Raw genomic sequence first — 23,930 nt, 5'->3', positions numbered from 1 at the left:
CAACGTGTTAATTAAAAAGTTACACTATTAGTTATGACTAAATAAAATTATAATCGAAAGATACTACACTGCAAAAAAATATTAAAATGCATTATGAATTTTTAATTTCACGTTCAAGCCGTGTTATTTATTTTTAATCATCTTTAATGATCTTAATTTTACCTATATTTTTTTATACTTTTAATGTATACTTTTAATTTGATATTTTGTATAAACAATATGTGAAATCGTTAAATAAAATCATTACCGCAAAATATGATTAATCACTTAAATAATTTTTAGATTTCTTCGTTTTTTAAGTAGTGAATGTTAGTTCTCGATACTTGGAAAAATTTAATTGTAATAAACCTACATTTTAGTCCATCTTTCGATACCTGTTGCTTGTTTCTTTATAAACTGTATAAGATCAACTAAGCGGAAAATAGTAATTTATGATTTAATGAATATACATGTATGTACTCGTACATACTATGCTATACTATATATCCTATGTACTCGTATAACTACAATATATTTAAACGGCATCATAAACAATGAGTCAGACACTCTTTTGTTTCAAATCATTCATAACAGAAATTTAGCCTACAGATAGCAAATAAGAGGACTTGTGAAAATGAATACTGTACTTGTCGAAGAGATGATGAATGTCTCAAAATGTGTATAATAACGTCACTGCCCTTCGACTTACCTTTAGCATTGTCACGAACACTTTTGATGTAAGTTACAAAATCTTTTTTATAAGTAAGAATGTTAATACTTTTGAGAGTAATGCTATTATTATTCGATTATGTTCCAAGAGCTGTGAATTTTTTATGGCTTGTAATAATAAGAAAAGATGAAACAAAAAAAAGATATATAAATTTTCAATAATCTGTGATCAAGAATTCTCCTAATACACATCAAAAACAAAAAGTTAAAGGTATTCTCATAATATAAACAGAAAACATAGTATTCAAAAAGGAATCGTTCTTGCATATATGGCTAGGTATACAACATGCAAACACACTATGTATTCAGGATACATTGGAACAGTGAAATTTATTTACAAATAAGAGAGATTAACAGAAATACATATAGTAACGATAGGACAATGTTTTTTTCTGGCACACTATGTTGTGATTTGACTCTTGACTATAAAAGAAAGAGTAGAAATAAAACAAGTTCTTCGCTTAATTTTATATATATAAGTACTATACGGTTTTATTTTACGTAAAATTTGTGAAAACGAAATGTTGATTATTCAACAAGGTATTGAACATATTACATACATAAGTTACTATTTGCTAACTTTGATTAGATACTATGTATTAGTCGAAAGTATATTTTTGCTTTTCCATTGATAAATTTTAATATTTACTGTTTGCTCTATTTGAAAAATGCATTCTCATATCAAGAAAAACAAACAATTAGTACTTAATATTTAAAAAACAACGACAACGAGGAAATGAGTGTTTGTCTATACAATTATTAAAAAAATATCAAATTTTAAAGATTCACGTCCTGCTATTTTAACTAATGTCATTTAATATCATTTTAACTAATAAGTGATTCAATAATATTTTATTAAAAATATGATTTTCTAATTTTAAAGTAGACAATAAATAGGAAGAAACTCTTAACTTATCTTTCGCCTTCATAAAAATTACAGAATTGTAATCGAAAGTCCAATAAAATTTACAATTATATAGTTTCTCGATAATACTGTATAAACTAGTGTACGTAAAATAATATATATGTGCGCTGTAATAAGTATATCTGCGTGTACTCGCTGGTATCGTATGCGTGCGTACATATGTATATGCGTATATTTATATTATGTGCGTGTAGCATGACTTTTAATACATACAAAAACTCTCTGCATATGTTATATATTCCTGGGTATATAAAATAAGCGATAATCCGATTGAAATTGTATTTCCATGATATTGCCAATGTATTTCTACTACATAAGTAATTTTATACAAATATCTGTATTATTCGTGTAATGTGAATATATCGTTGTTTCTGTTGCACCTATGCACTGTCAATTAAAAGTGATCGAATATTCAAATAGTACATATAATACAAACAACATCTGCAGGATCATTAGGAACAAATGACAGTCAATTGATCGAAAGTAAATGGTAAATAACGAGGGAATATTCTCATATTTGAGTTATAAATATTCATTCTTGTTCAGAGGACGTGTTTCTCAGAGTGTTCACGAATGGAAACTTTCTTGCTAAGAACAGATTGTTCTTGGAGATTTTCCGTATCGGACATATTTTCGTTGATTAATGCCCTGAGAGCAGCTGCCCTGCGTTCTCTTTTTGCTTGTCTCTCTGCAAGTTCTTCCATTTCAGACTCAAGGTCGTTCAAACGAGCTTTGGTTTGCATAGCCCTTGTCGCAGCAGCATTGGCGGATACTGAACTTTCGTCCTCGTTAATTAATTTCGACCATTTCGTAAGCATTGGTTTACTTTCTTCTAATCGATCTGTTTCGTCAAACAGCTTCGAACGTCTTTTAAACGTAGTTTCTGCCTCTTCACTAATTGATTTTATGTCTTGTAGATTTTTCCTTGAACTGAGAATACTATCAACTTGATCCTGTCCTTGACGTAGGCGTCGTGGTTTTCTTAATACAGCATCGACCTCATCCTCTAACCCGAACGTGGCCAGTTTCGCTTTCAGATGTTGCGTCGTCGCTACGACATCGTTGGCAAAATTTTCAGCGAATCGACGTCGACTGCGCTGGCCACGGCTGTCGTAGACAATATCCTCGTCTTCGGGGAACAAGTTGTCGGTAGTCAAAGAAGGTAGTGGCAATTGGGAGACGCGAATGGAAGGATCTAATTCAAGGTCAAGGTCACGCCCAAAGGAAGTGTTGCGAGGACCAGAGAGGTCATGCGTGCCTGTAAAAACCGATATCTCAACATATGTACACTATTACACTTATACATATGTAGGTATGTATTATATTTGACTAATGAAAAAATAAATGTCATTTGAATTGAAACTCTCTTTAAAAGCCCACCATTTTACTGCAATGAAACCGCTTTTAGGTCGATGTAAGTACGCTGCCATTCGCTGCGTAATAGAATAAATAATCGACAAGTAGATATCGATAAACGGTTTAATTATAATTACGTTCAATTACGTTACAATTTATCGATTGCGGATTCATAGTTTATTTCTATATTTACTCATTTCTGATAAATAAGCTTGGTAACAAGAATTGTTACAGTTTCAAGTAACAACTTTCTAATGGGATACAAATGGGAAACAATTATTTATTAAAATATGTATTTAAATAGAATCGGTATGTCAAATATCTGTTACTATGTTCGTATACAAAACATTCAATGATTGAATTCGGTATTTGTCTGGAGAGAGAGAACTACTTATATTTCATTTTATTTTATATCATATACCTAAATTGAGTGTTTCGTAAAATCTATTGATTTTCTCCTATTGCATGCATATAAATGGACATAAAAAGATGGCAAAATCAAAAAATGAAGAACATAAATTAATATGAATGAATTTCAATAACATACGATATAAATACATTATAATGTGTAATCAATGCCTGTAATTAATGATAATGTTTTCATTGTCGGTAATAATGATATGTATAGTTCTTTTTAAATTTTGAATAATTTTTTTTTTAAATATCCGTAAACGAAACTGAAAATGTGATCTCGGCATGCTCATAATGTAGGACATATCTATGTAATAAACACATATATTAGTTTAGTTCTATGTAATTTCACAATAGCACAAGTAACGTTATTCCATTTCTGTAACAAGAACTGAAGTTAAACTAAATTAATATACTTTATCTTTAGCTTAAAATATATAAAGGAATAGAATACACGAGCAATTTAAAATTAGAAAAAATAGTAATTAATATTTTATTCATATGTGGAACCTAAGTGATAAAAAATTAAGTTTCATTTTCTCACTTTTATACAAAGAAGTAACGTTTAAATAACAGAAGTTCGTATCATGTCACAGGAGATAATAAATCATTAGACGTTGCAGCTTTATGTCACGATTTTATTTTATTTTATTATTAGGGCAAAGATTTTCTTACGATGACCCTCTATAGAGTAAAATTTTGTTGTGGCTGTAACAGTAGATGTATAGAACAATACATTCGATTCATTTCACATCAGGACTTGGATCGGACATGCCACTCATTAATTACCAATATAATGAAAAATAATTCAGCATTTTCTTACTGACAATGAAAAGAGTTATTGACTACTACGGTTGTAATAGTTAAGGAGAATGGGATTAGGATAAATTCACCCCTTAAAACCATTTTGGAAAACGACTGAAGATGTTACCGATGTCGCCTCGGCGGGCTGCGATCTCGTCAGCCAATGAAGTTCTTGGTTCAGAGAAAAGCGGTCGAGAACTGTATTTTCGATCCAAGTGGTCGACCATTGGCTTATAATATGATTCTCCTTTGTCATAGTTGCATCCATATACGCGTGTACGCGGCCTGCTAAGGATTGGCCTTGACATCTTGACAGAACTATTTCTTCGTTACCTGAAATTCCAAACATTTATCATAAATAAACTATTAAGTAGCTAACGATTCTGTAAGTGTTCGCAAAGAGCACCTCATTGGAGTAAAGTGACCTCTATACACCTTGACATATTTTGTGATGCGTATTTTTCGTAGACCTAAGAGTGTGACCTTCGATACTGTGAGGAGAGGAGTAAATTATGGGTATGTGTGAAAGAACAAAGGAAATACATATACGAAGAGATAATAAACGTAGTAAGGGTATGAGAAGAAATTTCAGAGGAATTTTGAAACGGTAAAAGGTTGAAGCAGGGCTGTGTATCGAGTCTCACGTTGTTCTCGATAGACGATTCTGATCTGGAAGAGGAAATTAAAAAAGTAAGTGTGGGAGGGATAACGATAGAAAAGGAGAAGTTGTCAATATTGGAATGATGTAATAATGGTGGCAGAGAGAGAGAGAGAGAGAGAGAGAGAGAAGATATCTGAAGAAGTATAACGAGCCATGTTAGAAAAAATGTAAAAAGAGCAAATAAGGTGTTGGAGCAGATTTGGAGTACTAGTAAGAGACCGTTTTGTTTTTACGTGGAGGAATCCTCATAAACACCCTGCCACTCGTCTGGGAAGCGGCAGGGTAGTGTCGATAGTGTCAAGTAAGAGGCTATTCAAAGATTATTTCAAGAGAAGAATGTATTTATTTGACCATTTTATGGTAGGGGATATACTATATAAAGTAGAAATATTCGAATGGAAAGAGAGAGAAGAGCTGAAGAAGATACAGAATAAATTATGAAATGGTGCCTTAATTAGTATAGTGCTGAAAGATATTAAAATATAGAAAATTACAATCAGGACAGGTTTAAGAGCGATAAATTTTGAGTTAATGTTAGATGAAAGAAAAGAGCATATGCTAGTAGAGGAATGTTTAAAAGAAAGAAGGGAAATGGGCATAGAAACAAAGCAGAGTATCTGAATAAAAATTGGTATAGTCAATTGGGTATAGTACAAAAAAAGAATAAAGGAAAGAATATATATTAGGAATACTAATAAAGGGAACGAGGGAGAATAGAAAAAACTAGGCATAGATGCAGGATGTGATATAACATAATAAAGTTTAAGTACAATGAAGAAGACTAAAGAGAAAACACCACACTGACCTCACTAAAGAAATAAAATAAACAAACTCGAAGATGGTATCTCGTTGGGGTTAGCCATCCACATGTTAATTAGCAATAAAATTGTAAAGTAGAAATTAAATAATAAAAAAAAAGTACAATGAGTTATACAAACACATACAGAGTATAGATAGATCGAGGAACCTGAAAAAAGAGACAGAAACAGGGAGACAAAGTTTGAGAAGGCAAGATGCGGAAATTTAGAAAAAGAAAATAATTATTAGAGGGAAGAAAAGAACAAGGCACGTAAAATATGTGAACTAGAAATAGGATAGTTAAACTTATCAAACATATAGTGGAAGATTGTGTACGTATGAGCAGAACAAAATTAACGTTAGGGGAAACGTTAGGAAATAAAAGATCAGAGGTGATGGAAGGTAATGGGATGGTTGAGAAGCGTGGTACGATTAAGGAAAGATAAAAAAAAAATGAGAAAATAAGCCAAAGGAATTACGTACATAGTTACAGAATTATACAATATTATGATCATATGTTATAATTTTAGCCTCAGTTCTAGTTTTTGATTTAATCTTAAGTTATCATAAGTATAGAAAGAGTGGGTGGATGAATAAATATATAGTACTATAGTTATTGTAAACCAAGTCTATTTCTATTTCTTGACCGCCAAATTGAAATCAAATATCTATCTATCTATCTATTATAAAATTTAGTAGCTTTGGTCAATTTGGCTTCTGGATCATTTTTTTTGTTTATTATCTTTTTGTGTCTGGGCTGTCGATAGAATATAAAAAGTTTAGAAAGTCCTATACCTTTGCATATAAATAAGCGTTACTGAATTTCGATCTATATCCGACATTAAACTGATTTTATACCGAGTACGAATAAGACTAACTAAATCAAGTAGATCAAGGATATATTGTATATCAAAAACAAGTTCCATGAAAAGTGCGTTTTATACACTTTTCAATCAATTGAAAGCTAATTAAACTAAATTTCTTGATTACTTTCGCACGAACCATCGTTTGGTGACCATTTAATGACAATTTAAAAAAATAGTACGTAAAGACACAAACATGAAATGTGCAGTATTATTAGGTTCTCCGAAGTTTCTTTCATTTTATAAGGAAATAATAGACGCAGAATGTTTTTTGTTTTATATTAGTTTATTAAATTATGCACGAACATAATAATAGAAATAGAGCGAAATAGATCATACCTAATTCAATAAAATAATATAAAACAGAAATTGTTGTTCATCTATTATCACCTTATGAAACAAAAGATACTTTTCGGACAACCTAATACATATGTCGGGAAATGATAGCTGCTACTCTCAAGTAGCAAATAGAAAAATATTGGTTTACTAAATATTGGCTATTGGTTTTAATAAAATGAATAAAACACATAATATTAATATAAGAATACTATGCTGTGCCTTATAAAGATTCTTATTTAATGCGAAATTTTTATAGATAATTACAGTGATCTATAATAATAAAGGATTCAAATTCGCCAAAACACGGACATCAATTCTACGATCGTGTGACTACATCTACAAGAACACATCAAATATAACAATGTCTGTACCGATAGATTGGCGGATGTCATAGTCATACTTATCCATCGTCGCCGTTGCGTTATACGGATGTGTGGTTGTTCGTCAAATTCTAATGCATTGCATCACTCCGAAGTTTAATGACACTGTACCAATATTGGATCTTGCACTCTAATCAGGACAGTACATAGTAATTCTTGTATCGATGCAAGTCGCAACGAATCTACAGTTATAAGCCTCTCAGAAGCCAAACTGATTAACTCCACTTTTGTAGAATTTTCAATTTCATTATTCAGAAACATAATTACCAAGCAACATGTTTAAAAAATGTATAAATTACTTCCATGAATTTATTTGTCCAAAGGAAACCGCATAAACAATCATAAATTCCAATGTGAGTTTTAAAAAATATCATTTGCAGTGTTTTCATATTTTTTTTTTTTACTTTTTAATATACAATTCGTATCATGAAACCTCTGAATCAATGCATGCAACATGTAGAACGCAACATTTATCATATGTAGATTGCTTTAGAAGCCTACACTACACTTTGCTACAGCAGAAGGATATACATACACTACTGAACACAAGTATTCGGATACCTGCTGCAAGCCAATTAAAACATTGATATTTTTATTATATCTTCAACATTATGATAGAAGAATGTTTCTCTACTGTTAACTATTTACTTCTTGCTATAACTGAAACTATATGTTCTGCTAAATTAAAACTGAAACGAGGATTATGTTTGGATTAATCAATTTCATATCTATCTCTAATATATAGCTCACACTTCATAAAATCTATATAAACTTTTAGAATGTGGTTCGAAACGTGTGTTCTAATTGTTGTAACAATAAGAGTCAATGATAGAGATACATTTAAGGTCACTTAACTTAGGTATTTCCGTAAAAGCAATTTTCATTTACTTTCAATTATTGCTTTTTTATTTAAGAACCAAAAGAGACAGCTGCAAAATTCAAGGCGTGTGTTACTTAGGAATATATCCTTTACGATGTAGATATGGATGTAAAAAGAAAAATGATCCGCGTTGTATAAGTTTTGATCAACTTTTATCGTTTATATAAATAAATTTTTACTCTATTTTACTATATTTCTTTTTTACTATTTCCGAGATAAACATTCAAATAAATTGTGTGCTGAAAATTATAATATAAATTTATATTTTTAGTTACGCAATTATCTTTTTACTTATATGGTTTTTTAGATAAAAATAAACTCTTCAATTGCCTGCGAGTATGTACTGTATGTCTGTATTTATTGTATAGTATGTATAAGCACATTATTCTAATGCTTCACCCTTCATTTTTTGATTGTTTTTAACAGATTTTTCACTGAAAAAGCTTTTCATATAATGCTTGTTAATTTTACTACCATAATGTCAAGAACAAGGTAAATACACATTTTGTTTTGAGTTTACATACAGAATTTATTAATACTTTTTTGATATTTCAGTTTGTACGTGTAGAGTCGGTGACAAAAAGATTTGGACATCGTACAATTTTAATTTCTAAGCTCTATATTTTCAGTAAATGTATAAGGACCAACAAAAACTTATTACATCATGTTACATTATGCTATTATTAGTTATTATTTATTCTTGTCTAAATATTAAAATAAGCACTAAAAAAAAAGTGAATTTTTATGCCAGAAAAAGTTTCGGACACTAATACTAACTATACATGTAAAATTAAACAACAATCAGATGATACATATAAAGCTAAAACCAATAGTGATTTTCGCTAAAATTTAGTATTTAGTTAGGTATGCTATATGCTTGATAATATGGTATTTTGTGATAGTGAAAATAAGTTTTTTTAAATAATCAATACTGCTTTGTTTCCTTCTTTTTTTAAACGTTTTTAATTGTTTTTTAAAGTATCCGTTATTTCACGAATTGACTTTTTCTGTTCGTAGTGAAATATTACTATCGTATTCCAAAACTTGTATATTCCCTTTTGCTATTCATTTTGAATAAATGAGTAACGAAACTAATGCACATTTGCAATTCGATGTGCTCACACTTGCTTTTCTCTACTGAGAAATTTCTGAATGGATATTTTGCGTCTGGAACTTTTTGTGAAATTCTGGAACTTTTTAGAAATTCGCTCTATTTCAATATTTCTTTTAAAATTTAGACAACAATAAATAATAATTCAAAAACTCTTTTTCTGCTATTATCTATTTAGTATAGTGTAACATAATGTAATACATTTTTATTGCTCCTTGTACATTTACTGAAAATATAAAACCTAGAAATTAAAATTGTACAATGTTCAAATGTTTTTGTGACTGATTGTCTTTGAAATCTAGTAACGCCTCTGTCTTTACTTACTACGCAAAATACTGAATACTGACACAATACAGTACATAATATTGATATTATGACTCTAGCGTGTTGCTGTTTGTATTATTCGTTTATTTCAATTTTTATTGTTAAGTCAAATTTGTTTACAATTCACTTTCCAGTGAACTTCTTCATTTAATGAAATATAGTAAACAAATTTATCTTATTCAGAAAAAATAATATACAATTAAATATAAAAAATGGTAATAAAAAATAATTAAAAATAATTAAAATTTCATTAGAAATAAACAAATACTTATATAAAGAATATTTTACGTATATTTTAAAACAAATTCTCGAAACCTGTTGTTTTTATGAATAGAGATAATAAGTGACAAAAGTTCTCATATTGTAACATAATCTGAGCTATGGAAATTGGAGGGTTAATATTGCGCAAAAGATGTAAAAAAAGTAAGAAGAGAATAGTGAGAATGGGATACTTTTTTGAATTGTAAAAACAACAAAAATTGTTCAGTTAATGGAATATTAAACAAATATACTCTATACCTAAGTATCAAAATCTGAGACACAAATACTTTTGTATTTCTATTGTATAATCTTAAATTAAGATACAATACGTTATACGTATACATGGCAGGTTGCCAGATCATTTCATTTTCACGTATAATTTTCCAGTTGGCAATGTATAACGGCGTCGCATCATTAAATAGTTGGAAATGTGTAATTAGACGTTAAACCAAAAAACTATTTTCATCAAACTAAATTGTAAAACGAATAGTTTCTGTTGAGAAACACTACAAAGGAATTAAAATTTCCCAATTATTTTATTCTAAGTATGTATTTCACCATTTGTATTATATTTTGAAAATAACTTTTTCGGAAAAATAATGAATAAGCAAAGTAAAAAATGTTAAAAATTTTTTTGTAATATCACTTAACTACAAATAACATATTACTGATTAGTTGGATATAATAATAATTTCGAATTGAAGTTATTGCTTTCCTATTGCCTTTTTTGTTATTTAATCTTTTTATTTTAAACAAATTTTCAATGGAAAATATATGAAATACTAAATTCCTCGTGTAATGTTGCTATAGAGTTTCTAGCATGAGTAACCAGTAAATTGGAACAAGAGAGCAACTATAAGTTGGTCAAAAATAGACCATGTCTAATTTGGTGTCCGTGAACTGAACTGGCACATAGTACTCTCAAGTCCCGGACGACCACCTTCAATTACGAAGTATGTCTGACCCTATTGTTTTTTTCAGATTCATCCTTTTTATTCTTATTATTCTCTCGATTTATTTATTTCTATATTTTTCTTCCTCTAATTCAATCATTTCGTTTCTGTTTTACATAAGAACCAGCAAGAAATATAGTATTTTCGCTTTCGTAAGTATATTTCACTTACTTTCAAACCAATTAAAGTGATAGGATATATACTGTGCTTACAGTTCGATACTAAGATATTGATTTTTTATGTTAAATATTCAATTCCTATATTGATTCAACAATACAAATGAACGTAAATTCATATACAACTAGATATTATCTAAAATCAATGATTACTTCTGAGGCATATATGTTCTGTTATGTTGTAAAAGATATATCGCTATGATCAAAATTTTAATTTAAAGTATATTTTATATAAGATATATTTAATATATATTTGAAATATAAATTAGTGTTATAGAGTGTTATGGCAATAATATATATGATATAGAAGTATTTATTGAGTTATTGAAATGTACGAATGGTGCAATGAATACTTACTTACCTATATTACTATCTTTACTTATTATTGTATCTAATAATAGTACATACTTTTTTTAAATTTATATGTTTCAAGTTCTATCACATGCTGTTAATTTATATTTATTGGAATAAATATTTAATTATCACAATATATATAATGTATCAAATCTAAAATATTTATTCTGAAAAGATAGATATAATACATAACTAACAAAATTTCTAATTCAATTTTTGCAACATTAAAATAGCTTGATCTATCGTGATCAGAAGTAGTTTGTAGTGGTTTATCATAATGATATACATCAATTATTTTGTTATATATTTATAATGTTATATATTTTTAAATATGTTATACATTCATATTTTATAATATGGAAGATATATTTTCCCTTGATTTCTTTAAGAATCGTTTTCTTTTTTTGCTCATATTCTATGCTTTCACAAAAAAATTACGTACTATGAATAGTATATTATGTATATATATTAATATAAAATCACAATGAAATTTCTGAGAAACTTAAAGTTAAATATAAGATGTATACACTCATAAACCAAGTTATTATAATCGATTCAGTTCAAACGCAACTGTAGTATTACAAGATTTTGATATGCAACGAATAAAAAAGAGATATAAAATTAGATATGATTCAATCAACTTGTAAACATTTTATATTGCTTCTATGTAATTACTATTTAACTATACAAAATGTGAAAATCAGTATTAAAAATTTCGTAATTTGTAACATTTACGTAATGTCATAGAAACAACATAAACGAGTTTGCTTCAACTACACAGGTAGTCAAACTAGTCAAAATAGACTTAAACTAGAGTTATACAAAATAACTATCACAAATAGATAACACGATGTATGTTTTCGAAAAACACTCCTTTCCCATTTACAACAAAACAGAACATGAAGTCCTTGATAATTTATTAAAACATGTATAAGAAACAAAAATAAAAAATGCCATATTATGTGAATAGCAACTACAACATACAAAATTAAAGTCTAGAACTAAATTTTTTTTTCTAATACAACTAAGTATGAAACATTATATTTCAATTTCTTAAAAACTAGCTGATATAATATTTTTCTGATCTGTTCTCATAACAAATTTACCCATATACATTCGATATGAGAAATACAGCAACATTTGTCTATAATTTCCCTCCCAAGTAAAAATTGAATACTTCACTCAATTTTTTATTTTATTACTTCGATAATATTAAGTTGCGTAACGTATTATAATTATTTAAATTTAGTATAGCAATCACCAAAAAAGTTATGAAGAAATTAATGTTATTAAGTCAATTATTTAAACTAAACAAAAGTTTTACAAGTCATGTCTATTTAAAAAATTTTACCTATTTTCGAGAATATATTATGTTTTGAAGGATATAAGTAATCTACCTACTTGTAATTTTAACGTGAAATTTATCGTCGTTTTTGTATGTAGTTATTAATATTTACGGTTTTACATATATTACAAAAATACAGTTTCTATTTTCCAACTCTGTGCGACAAAATAAAATTGACTTGTCAATGAAGCTTAATAATGTTTATAATTATCAGCAGGTAATTACCAATTAAAGAAATATAAATTTAATATAAAATTAAGTATCTTATGCACAACAAAGCTACTTAAATATTTTGTTATGTTAAAAAGAACATTAAAACATTTATGAAATGAGAAAAATATTAAACATTTTAAAAATGTTTATCGATGTGTAATAACTATAGAAATTCTTCGTATTTTTATTTTTATTGTTATTTTTATCATCAATATTACTTTTATCATTATTATTCTTGTTAATATTATTAGTACGATTGTTGTCATTGTCATTAATATTTTGTTATTTAATAATTTTAATAATTTTGTTATCATTCACATCGTAACTAACATAAGTCTTATAAAGGCATAATTATTTATTAAATTATGATGCATTTTTTTATGAAGTTTAATTTGAAACGAAGAGTAGGTACATACCTAAATAAGTACATACATATATTCAGTAGTGAGAGTGCGTTCGTTAACACGTTACGTAAGAACTACCAAATTTAGCTTGCAGACATAGTTTTAAAATAATGATATCGATTCCAAAATCATTTCAATCGAATCATTTTTTTATAATTTGCAACAAAAATAAGTATTTCAGATTTATTAACGACTTTCTATTTCAGCCATTATTGTCTATATTTCAAAAACCTTTATTATGCATAATGCGGTTTTTAAGCGTAATTGAAATAACTAAGTGTAATCAGATGTTAGTCATAATATACAATTATTTAAAATACTAAAACGAATTTCTTAAATATTTAAAAAAATATAATAAGTAATTCGAATTATTATAAAAATATATAAATATAACTAAATTAAATATTTTTAAATTTTTGATCAAATTTATTTAGCGTAAAATAGGTATCATAATAAAATTAAAAAATAGTGGAAATTGTGAAATTTGATAAACAATAGAGATAAATGAAAATTAGGCTAAAAAAAAAGATCAGAAGAGTCTAACAATAGAGAGCAAAGTTTCTATTTTATACGTGTCTTATGGTTATAACTTTCGTCAGGCCCAAAGAAGCAAAGTTTTAAGATAGATTAATATAGTATATTTACGTCAAAGTCAATACTAGCAATGTAGGTATTATAATATTGTCATTATTACCCTATCCGCGATTTTTAACTGAACACTTTTCACGAATGACAGTGTACTAAATGCATTCAATGCTACTCGAATAAATCAATTTAATTTATACATATATATATTCTAATAAGCATCACACAAGCATACATAAGTACAAAAAAATGTATGGCATTATAAAATTATAATATTTTGTACCTGAACTTACAGGGTATCCTATAAGACGTTATTTGCTCGGAAGTAGCGACACGACTCTCGCAGACGTTGTTACGTTCGTTATTTCCCACTCCTTTCAAGATCCTACCCCTTCCCCTTTATTCTGTTTCATTCGTCTAATATGTATTTCTCACTAATTTACTTGTACTTGATAAAAGTATATATCAATCATTTTTTATCTTTATTAAATATCTACTTTCATAATATTTGATCATCTTATTACGTAATTTTAATTTAATAACAAGTACATACAACGGTCAAATATTTTTTATACATGTGTATTAGTTAATATCAATTATAAAAATGAATGTAAAATTTAAAATAGAATCATACGATATAATCAGTAAAACATTAAACACATCCATCTAAGTATATTTGCGTTATTTTGAATAATACGAAAGATGGCTTCCAAAAATATTACGTGCCATTCAAAGTGTAACATCGTCAACATTATTTTTGTTAACAAAACTACTGATCCAAGTCATTTTAGCTTGAGGCATTTTACACCCAAAGCTGCACATTATAAAAGAATTTGTTCATGTTAAGTACATAACACTAACAATAAGATGATACGAGGTTATAGTACATAGTACATAGTACATATAATAAGTATACATACTTGATAGATGTATTATATATATACATATATAGATACATACTTTTATGGCACGCTTTTATGTATCTTCTAGAATTAGTGTATGACTAATACTAAACATATATACACGTATTTGAAATCTAATGCGTGGTATTTTACACGTTTTCTATTACCAATGTATGACACATATGTTTATGTATTGTGATAGCGAGTATATAGTATCAAACAACTATTAATAATCGTACATGTATTGTAGAACTTCCAAGCAGAGTAATGTTATAAATTGTATATATATTTATATATACGTTTCAGAGAAAATCAATTTTATTATAAGAAGTATAAAGGTAATTCGTGGTGCAAAGGTAATTTATTCATCTAACCTCCTAGAATTTCATGTTCAACTTTATCTAATTCTATATTTATATTCCTGTAACTGAATTCACCTAACTTATTGGCTATTTATTATTAGTCATAGCAAAGTCAATATGCGTTTTACCTAAAGAGTTATATGCATTAAACCACCCAGTCAAATTAGTCTTTACTCAATATTAAATAATATTTGAAATTTTCTTGCGCGATGATGATATCGATAGATTGTATTACCTATAAACTTCTTATATCATATATATCGTATGTATATATATACGAATCCCATATATTTTTCACTCAAGATTTCTTGGATGGATTTTGTAAACAATTTGTAAACAATTTCCAAAGGTGTCGAAAACAGGGTTTTGTATATAACAACAAGCCTAATAATCGGATCACAATAAAAATTGTATTTTTAGATAAAACAAGTTTCGAATAAAAATTGTATTAAAAACATCTATCAAATGAGACGTCACGCGTTAGCACTGATTAATTCGTTGAGCCATAAATAATTAAGAACCATCAAAAATAGCACTATTTTCAGTTATTAATTATTCATGTGAAATTGAATATGCAAAGTTGAATCTTTGTGAAAATGTAGCATTTTTTTATTCGTAAAAAGTGTGCAAAATTTCCCCAATATTTCACCCAATATTTATTAGTTTCTGCAAAAAGATATTTGGCAACTAAAAGGCGTCTTCGTAGAACTTAATTTCTACAGTTTCCGGAAATTATGCTTAATAAATAAATTGATTTCTGAATAGGAATTTATATTTGTTTATATTTAATTTTTCGCTTTCGTCATTAATTTACTGTGGATCATAATCATTAACATTACCTCTATATATTTTTATAACAAATATTAACAAAGATAGAATTGTAATTTTATTATTAAATAATTAAAGAGTTTTTAGTAATTGTTATTATAATTATGCATTTATTTTGGTCTATATCATTGAATTCTAATAATTTTTACTTTTTTAATATAAATATTAATGATAAATGTTATATTATTTATACTATAAATGTATCTCATTAATGTTAATATACTTATAAACAGTAAAATGATGTACAGTTTTTGACGCCATTGTTTAAAATAGTTTACGATTAAAAAATCGATTTGTTTCGAGTTGTACATGATAGTGCAACTCTTCCAGAGTAGAAAAAGCCCCCATCAGTTGCTGTACGACTTTCGAAAATTGCAGAAATTAAATTCTACAAATACGCCTTTTTAATTGTTAAACAGCTTTTTGTAAAAGTTAATAAACATTTGAGGATGAAATTTTACACACTTTTTACAAATGAAAAAAGTTACATTTTCACAAAGTTTCAACTTTGCATACTCACTCATTTTACATAATAAGTGATTGAAAATAATGTGATTTTGGACGGTTTTCATTTATTTGTGGCTCAAGGAATTAACCAATCGTAACATCTTATTCGATAAATACTTTTAATACGTATAGTTCTTATTGCTAACTTTTGGCACCTTGTTATATGCTAAACTTATTCGTTAACTTTTGTTTACAAAATCCATGCAACAAATCTCAAATGACAAATATATAGGATTCCTTCCTGAACATGATTTTTATAAGTTCGCACAAGAAAATGTCAGATACCATTTAATGTTGAATTTGACTTTTGAAACTAATCTGACTGAACTAAAAGTTTTATTCCTACATACTAGTATCGTGTCAATACATTGTTCATTTAATGTTAGCTTTGCACCAATAACATCATATTATCAGGTGTATAAAAATCGTAGACATGACTATTTATATCTTTCAATCAGAAACTACAGTTATGGATAAGTGCGTATTGGTATGAATTCGGTATTTGCATATTTTTAACTAATTATATAAATGAATTCACGAAGATAACGTTATGGACAAGTATTTCTTGTTTAAAAAATTGTTAGAAATAAAAAAGTTACAAACAATTAAAAATTTTTTTACCGACGAACGTGTGACGTCATAATATTACTGCGTCGTTTGTAACAGCGCTACAAACCAAGGAAGAAATTTCCTCTCTGAATAGAGTAACATGAACCACATCTCTTATATTTATACACTAGGTTACTGTCGCGGAAGACTGTTTAGGCTGACTTCATGTAACACGTACAATGCAGTATAGATATATGCAGGGTCACCAACGTAACTTGAAACCCGCGGGCTCAAGAACTTGGAAAATGGCAACATAATCCATATACGCTTACTACAGCATTACTTGCGCCATCTATGAGTTACTGTTAAAACTAGAATTAGATATAGATGAGAACACAAAGGGACTTTGGTTTCACTGGCCCTTATAGTGCACAGCGATTATGTATTTTAAAATTAATCATGTATGGAAATACAATGTTGCTTTGTATTTTTACAAGTATTTTCTGCTATGTTATTATTTAAAATTTGTTAACAATTACTTTCTACAAATGCTTTAATGCTTAACTATCCATTTAAATGTCCTCAATATCCTTTACCTATACCATGAGTTTACACTTTTTGGAACTTTTTGTACTTGCATCTGAAATACCTTTTAAAGATTTTCATTAAATTTTTCGCAAACTGGTTTAAGTTATTACAATGTTTCTAAAATATCGTTACAAAATCTACCGTTATAATTTCGTATTATTTGTTTATATTTAATGCAAAAAATTAGAGATATTCGTTACTCTTTGAAACAATTTATTTACAATTAGCAAAATATTTTTTCACACATACAGAAAAAAACATTGGCATATACGAGACAGTCTTGTAAAATTAAAATTAAATTTTACAAAACTTACGATTCAGATACTTCATAAAATAGTGCTCGACGTGGCTTGCGTTTTTGTACCCTAATACAGACAAGGTTATGCTATGAGACGACCGCAAATACCGGTCCAGGCGTAATCAAATGATCGAAGGGAACAATGACGCATCATACTTCACGATAGCTGAAATCACTGACTTTTTCCAAACCTGCCCAAGACCATAATTTCCTATATCCGTACCACCCAGTAAACACAAAATCCCTTTAAAGGAACTTATTCGCAAGATATTCCCACTATTTTCTGAAACTGATCGCTCGAAACAATTTCTGATTGCTATGCATCGTACCGGTGATAAACAAGAAATATACACCTCTTATATTTTTTATTTTATTAATGTAAGATGATTTCAATTGAATCGATCAGATTCTTAGGAACAAGGAATACTTATTATAAACAAATATGAAAATAACAAAATCGCGCAATAATTAAACTTAGTTGCTTAGTTTAATATACCATCTTTTTTAGAGAAGAAAAGAAAATCTTTCCTTTCAAACGATAATGAATTAGTGGAATGATACAATAATTTTAATACATTTTCCATACACAATAGTTTTTAGATTTAACATTAAATTTACTTTTCTTGCAGCATTTTTTGTTATAATAAATCATAAACTTCATTTTAATCATAATTTTAGTAGTTGATAAACTGTGAATAATATTTCTGACGTGATGTACCTATTTTGCATGTGTAAGAAAATATGACGTTCGGACGCCTGGGACGGCCGTCTGACCTTCGTCACCCTTGGCTGTGGAAAGAGCATGGAAGGCGTCAACAGTATAAATTGCTGCTCTAAATTATTCCCTTATCTGCATGATGTGTGAGCCAGCAGGTCTCTACGTTTTGCAATTGTGATATCTGAAAACGTGAGAATTTGAATGCTCGTAGCGATTGCCTGGGTTCCGTCATGCTTGTGTCTAAGAAGAGATTGGTGCTGCCAGCTGCCTGGTTGGGAAACCAGGTAACCTTGCGCGGCAACCCCAGGAACAGGGTTAAACAGCACACCGAACTATAGCCCGTGGGGCTGAGACGGGAAAGTGTACCCACTCTCCTATTTAATTATTATTTATTGAGTAAACAAATTTGCTCCAAATTATATCGTGTTTGGTGTCACTTTAATCAAAAAAATGTAAGAAACGTGTTGGTAAAAGTTTCATTGATCACAAATTAAAAATAAGAAAGTATGAGTTTTGAGTTAAAAGTCTTAACTTGTCGCGGGCTTTTCGACTTATATTGCCGAACGCTTCGATTCTCAGTTCTCTTTCTCTTTCATTCTCGTTTCGAAGTTTCTTTTTCTAAGATCGACATGTTTAAAAACTCAGTTTCCAGAAATAATATCGTTTCCACATCTGCATAATTGCAAAACTTGCGTCCCAAACTTCTTGTAATTATTACAGATTCCCGTATCTCTTACACAACTTATTTTATACCATTAAACAAACTTATTTTATACCATTTTATACCAACAGGACCACAAATATATATGTCCTAACCGAATAGTATGAAAAAGTAAAGGATAAATATGTAAGCGAATTTAAAAAAAATATAATCTACATATTATAAATGCGGTTCGATTTATCCGAAATACCACGTTTAACCAGAATAGTAGAATACGCGTAAGATAGTCTGTTCCGTTCGCGATTCTACAAAGAATGTCTAAATACGCTAGTCATCACAGTCGCCAAACACCGGGATCAGCTAGTCCATGATACCGTACAAAAGAGAATATAATTTACGGTATCCTCGAGTGTTTTCCCTATCTCTTTTTAGAACTCGGGATGATGAAATCCAGGCAACTGTTCCAAGCGTTCGAAGATTCGTGTTTTCTTACAAATACATCATAATTTCAGTCAGAAAATATATTTTTACGGTAGTTAGGTCGCAAAGAGATCACAGTCACATAAAAGTATTTACTACTAACTAAAACAAAATTTAATATACTTGGACTTACTTAGTATGAAAATGCTATGAACAAAAACATTTTGAAAACTAACTGGCAAGTAGTATTTCGTTTCTATCTATCTTTAATTCGTTGAATGCCACGCCACTTTTACAAGGTTTGGTCGTGGCTCCACAATGATTTTTTTATTATGCGATACATATAATATTGAAATATTACCTACAAGAGATATGTTACGGTGTATAATCATCATTAATGAATTTATCTCACTAAGATCACCGGTGACTGCCGTGGCGCTGAAGTGCGATTTCGCGCGATTCACTTATTTTTTGCAATTACCAATTATCTTGTATTATTTCTTCGCGTTGCTGAATAATTGTTCTATGTTGTTATATCCAGGGACCTACTATAAATCATAATCCACCCATTCCTGAAAAAACCATCATTGAGATTTAGCATCTTTTACTTTACTGTCAAGTCCCTTAATTGCCATCAAACATCTTCCAAGTCGAAACTTTCCTGAGGGTTATTGTTCCTTAAGGTAAAACACGACAAAGCGGGTTTTTCTCGTGTTCGACAGCGATTGCTGGGGGACGCACATAATAGATCTATATTTCATGTATAAATAAAACTATTTTTATATGTATTTTTATATGTACTGCATTAATTATTATAAATATTGTTATAAAATTCGATTATGTTGATTGTACTTATGAATCTTCCTTCATCGTATTTGTCACTAAAGAATAACAAAACTGATAAAGCATAGGCTGAGAGCCTAAGTCTTACACTCATTTAATGTGCAATATAAATAGACACGAGCATGACACACCAAAGCAAAGAAGCACATTGTCCTTTCCCCTATTTTTCTCTCTCGTGTCATCATGCGTCATTATCTTTATTGTTAAGTATGTAAACAAAAAAGTCATTGGGTACTTTGGAAGGAGAAGTATCGCTCGTGAGCAATCTACAATGCACATCAGAAATATACCAACCCCACCACATTGAGATATTTTGTCAGTTTAGGAAAAAATTGTACCTATGTTCTATTTTAAAGTAATATATAGGATAGCTTAATTAAGTTTTAAATAACAATTGATGTATATAATAGACTCAGGAAAAAAGGTGCTACGGAAGAGAAAGAATTAAATCTCGAGCATTTCATTAATGTATTAATCTTTGCCGCATTTATTGTCCACATTACAGTCATTTATTCGTTTGCTTGACATCTTTTTTGACATTTGGTGTTCGTTACAACATTTATAAATTAGAATCCCTTATGAAAAACAACTTTCCGATAAAGGAAAGACAATGATAAATGGTCTTTGTCTTGAAGGTAAAAGATATGGTTATATCGTAAACTTCTGAATTGATTGAAGAGTATAATTGCAGATTATGTTACGAAAAGATGTAATCATGGAGAAAAGAAAAGGTTAGGCCAGCCAAAACAATTATCTCCATGAGATGAACGAAAAGTACTGAAAATAATATCTGATCATCAAAGTCACTATCGGATATTAAAAATGAAAGTAATATAAATGCATCAAGAAACACCATTGGTCACACTTACTACAAAATTAACTAACATTGCGATCTTGAAAATGAAATCGGCACCAAAATTATAGATTATCGATAATAAAAAAAAATTTGCGTTTGCAAAGGAAAATGTGAACAGATATTGGAAAACAATAAATATGATCTTTTTTCTCTCGAAATTATAATAAAATTCTTCTAAAATTGTAAAAAAATCCTCCAAAGTTTTGTAATAAACATTTTTCTTGTATGTAAGTAGTATTCAGCGAAGAAAAAATATCTAGTCCAGATGGCCCGATGGCTATAATTATTATTGGCACGACCTCAGAAAAGAAAAGATATGCTTTTCAAAACGCAACTTTGTAGGAGGTTCTGTTACGATTTTTGTGTGCTTTTCAGCTTCCGGCAAAAGCTCTGTTCAAATAGAATAAATAGTATTAGCTATATAGATGTGCTACAACATTATTTATAATCTTCTGGAACTTATCAAAATTTAATTTTTATGCAAGACAATGAACTCATTCATAAGTCGACTCGTACTTGTAGAGGATGGTTATTTGAGTTGTTATTTAAATGACAAGATATCTTGTTTTGAAACCCGTCAAATATATTTTAAAATAATAGATACAGGATGTTCGCTAAGATTGTGTATTGTTCGCTATTAAAATCGCTCGAGACTGAGACTGGAAAAATGGTATTGTTTCGCACAACTGACTGACTTCTAGAGAACATGGTCGTCTATTTATACTGATAGAGGGAGTACCGGAAAATTCAAATTCGTCTTCGTTTGATGGTTGCACATAGCGGCAGCATTGTTTTGCCCGGAGTTTATTTATTATTACATTATAATGTCCTAACGATGTTGATACTCGGAGGCAAAATAACAACATGATTTGAATTGTCCTCTATATCACGTGCCACTACATCAACCCCCTACCAGTGATAACGCTTTTTATGTTATATTTACAATAAGTTTACGCAGTTTTTTTGTTGTACATACGGTCGTACGAGTTCACTCATTGTTTTTGTGTGCGGTTGCGAGAGTTCGGCATTTGCGGGTTTTTTCGATGCGGGGGTCTAATGCGGCCGCTTGTTGTCAAACCCGTGCAAATGTTGCGCGACGTCTTGTCTTCGATAGCGTCAGTGGATATCTGTCGGTACGATGTAGGCGTTCAACGCACGGTCGCCGCGGTATCGTAGGCCTCCGTTCTTCTTCAATATAACGTACAGAGGTGATGCCCATGGACTTTTCACTGGTCGCATCACTTCTTGCTCGGTCATCGTCTCAAATTCCGCCTTCACCTGCTTGCGTCGATCGGAGGCGAGGCGTCGAGGTTCGCTGAAGACGGAAGGGCCGGACGTGGTTTTTGATACCACGCTGTATCGCATTTTGTCTCTACCGAACGAGTGGACGAGTCGCGTCCGAAAATTCGACGAGATGTCGATGATACGTCGACTTACCGACGATTGTTTTGCTTGATACAGCCTCAGTCGTGTCCTTGTATCGCGTTGTCGTAAGTTGCTGGCCTTGTCGCTGTGGCGTCGATTTCGAGGCTTGACCACTAACCCATAGTGGCTTAAGAAGTCCACGCCGATGATAGGCATGTTAACGTCCGCCACCGTGAAACGCCGTTTCGTGTTCGTCGTAGTGGTAGGTCCCGTTTCCACGCTCTCATGAAGTCCGAGTCTGCCTGTCCTTATCAGTTCCTTTTTGAGGTGTTCATACTGCCCTGTCTCCGGCGGGTCGAACAATATGTCCCGGACTAACTGCACATGCTGCGCTGTAATATTTGTGACGGCAGTGTGGAATTTCGTCTTATCGCTAGTAATCCGGGCAACTTCGAATTGCGACTCTAGCATCAAGAACCATAGCGCGACGTCATGAGACCAGAACGGCGGTATGCGGAGCGGTATGTTTACCGCATCTACTCGATCTTGCTCGATCGACACACAATCGGCTCCGCTTGTACTCGTCATACCGATTGTAACACGTTCACTTTGAAATCGCTTTTCTCACGTCGAGGTTACCAAGTGTAGAGGATGATTATCTGAGTTATTTAAATGACGGGAGTTCGATTCGGGTCAGAGTGAGGGTTGCACGCGGCGGAGAGATCTGTGGAAAAAGAGGAGTGTGAAGGGAAAAAGGGAAAAGGAAGCATAAAGAAGCACGAAGAAGGGTAAATAATAAGTGAGCATACGAGGAGAGGACAAAAGAAAAGAGAAAAAGAAGTCAAGAACAAGAGTGAGCTACAAATAAGAAAAACTAGAAAAGAAGAGGTTAGGAGGCCAGAAACGTGGCAAAAAAAGTAAGGTAGAGAAACGGCAGATAGCGACAAACAGGGGAATACCAAAGAACACTGGTAAGGTGGGAAATAAGGCAGACTTCAATAATACACTGGACAGATACAGCTCAACAGAAATAGAGACACCAGCTAGAGAGAAAGGAATGGAAGCAATAATTGAAAAAATAGAGAAGAAGGAAAGAGGATTCGAGGCAATGATTAAGGAAATAAAAGATATATTTAAAAAAAAAGTGGAGGAGCTGAAGAGAGAGAGAGACAGAGAGAAAGG

The 23,930-nt window shown here is 30.2% G+C and overlaps 2 protein-coding genes across 4 annotated transcripts; both read right to left on the bottom strand.

Moving 5' to 3' along the window:
- Positions 1-1,012: 1,012 nt before the first annotated feature.
- Positions 1,013-22,382, bottom strand: LOC132905544 (uncharacterized). 3 transcript variants are annotated; one of them, XM_060956932.1, is made up of 3 exons: positions 22,360-22,382; positions 4,332-4,537; positions 1,013-2,891 (listed from the first exon to the last, which is right to left on the bottom strand). In XM_060956932.1, the coding sequence occupies exons 2-3, from the start codon at positions 4,510-4,512 to the stop codon at positions 2,176-2,178; spliced, it is 897 nt and encodes a 298-aa protein (XP_060812915.1). In that variant the 5' UTR covers positions 4,513-4,537; positions 22,360-22,382; the 3' UTR covers positions 1,013-2,175. The 3 variants fall into 3 exon arrangements, with proteins under 3 accessions (XP_060812915.1, XP_060812914.1, XP_060812913.1); XM_060956931.1 differs by lacking the exon at positions 22,360-22,382 and adding an exon at positions 14,145-14,279; XM_060956930.1 differs by lacking the exon at positions 22,360-22,382 and adding an exon at positions 14,135-14,261.
- Positions 22,383-22,608: 226 nt separating this feature from the next.
- Positions 22,609-23,442, bottom strand: LOC132905545 (uncharacterized). The gene is made up of 2 exons (XM_060956934.1): positions 22,821-23,442; positions 22,609-22,698 (listed from the first exon to the last, which is right to left on the bottom strand). The coding sequence occupies exons 1-2, from the start codon at positions 23,334-23,336 to the stop codon at positions 22,645-22,647; spliced, it is 570 nt and encodes a 189-aa protein (XP_060812917.1). The 5' UTR covers positions 23,337-23,442; the 3' UTR covers positions 22,609-22,644.
- Between the last annotated feature and the right edge of the window lie 488 nt (positions 23,443-23,930).

Source organism: Bombus pascuorum, chromosome 3, assembly GCF_905332965.1.
Source record: "Bombus pascuorum chromosome 3, iyBomPasc1.1, whole genome shotgun sequence".
Classification (NCBI taxonomy): Eukaryota; Metazoa; Arthropoda; class Insecta; order Hymenoptera; family Apidae; genus Bombus; species Bombus pascuorum.
This window is presented reverse-complemented; position numbering and strand designations above follow the sequence as displayed.

Excerpts from the sequence above, each read along its gene's own strand:
- LOC132905544 (XM_060956932.1), bottom strand. The coding sequence starts at position 4,512 with ATGTCAAGGCCAATCCTTAGCAGGCCGCGTACACGCGTATATGGATGC. Across the intron at positions 2,892-4,331 it reads AGCCCGCCGAGGCGACATCG|GCACGCATGACCTCTCTGGT; the intron begins GTAACATCTTCA and ends CGGTTTTTACAG.
- LOC132905545 (XM_060956934.1), bottom strand. The coding sequence starts at position 23,336 with ATGACGAGTACAAGCGGAGCCGATTGTGTGTCGATCGAGCAAGATCGA. Across the intron at positions 22,699-22,820 it reads ATCAAGCAAAACAATCGTCG|CGAACCTCGACGCCTCGCCT; the intron begins GTAAGTCGACGT and ends TTCCGTCTTCAG.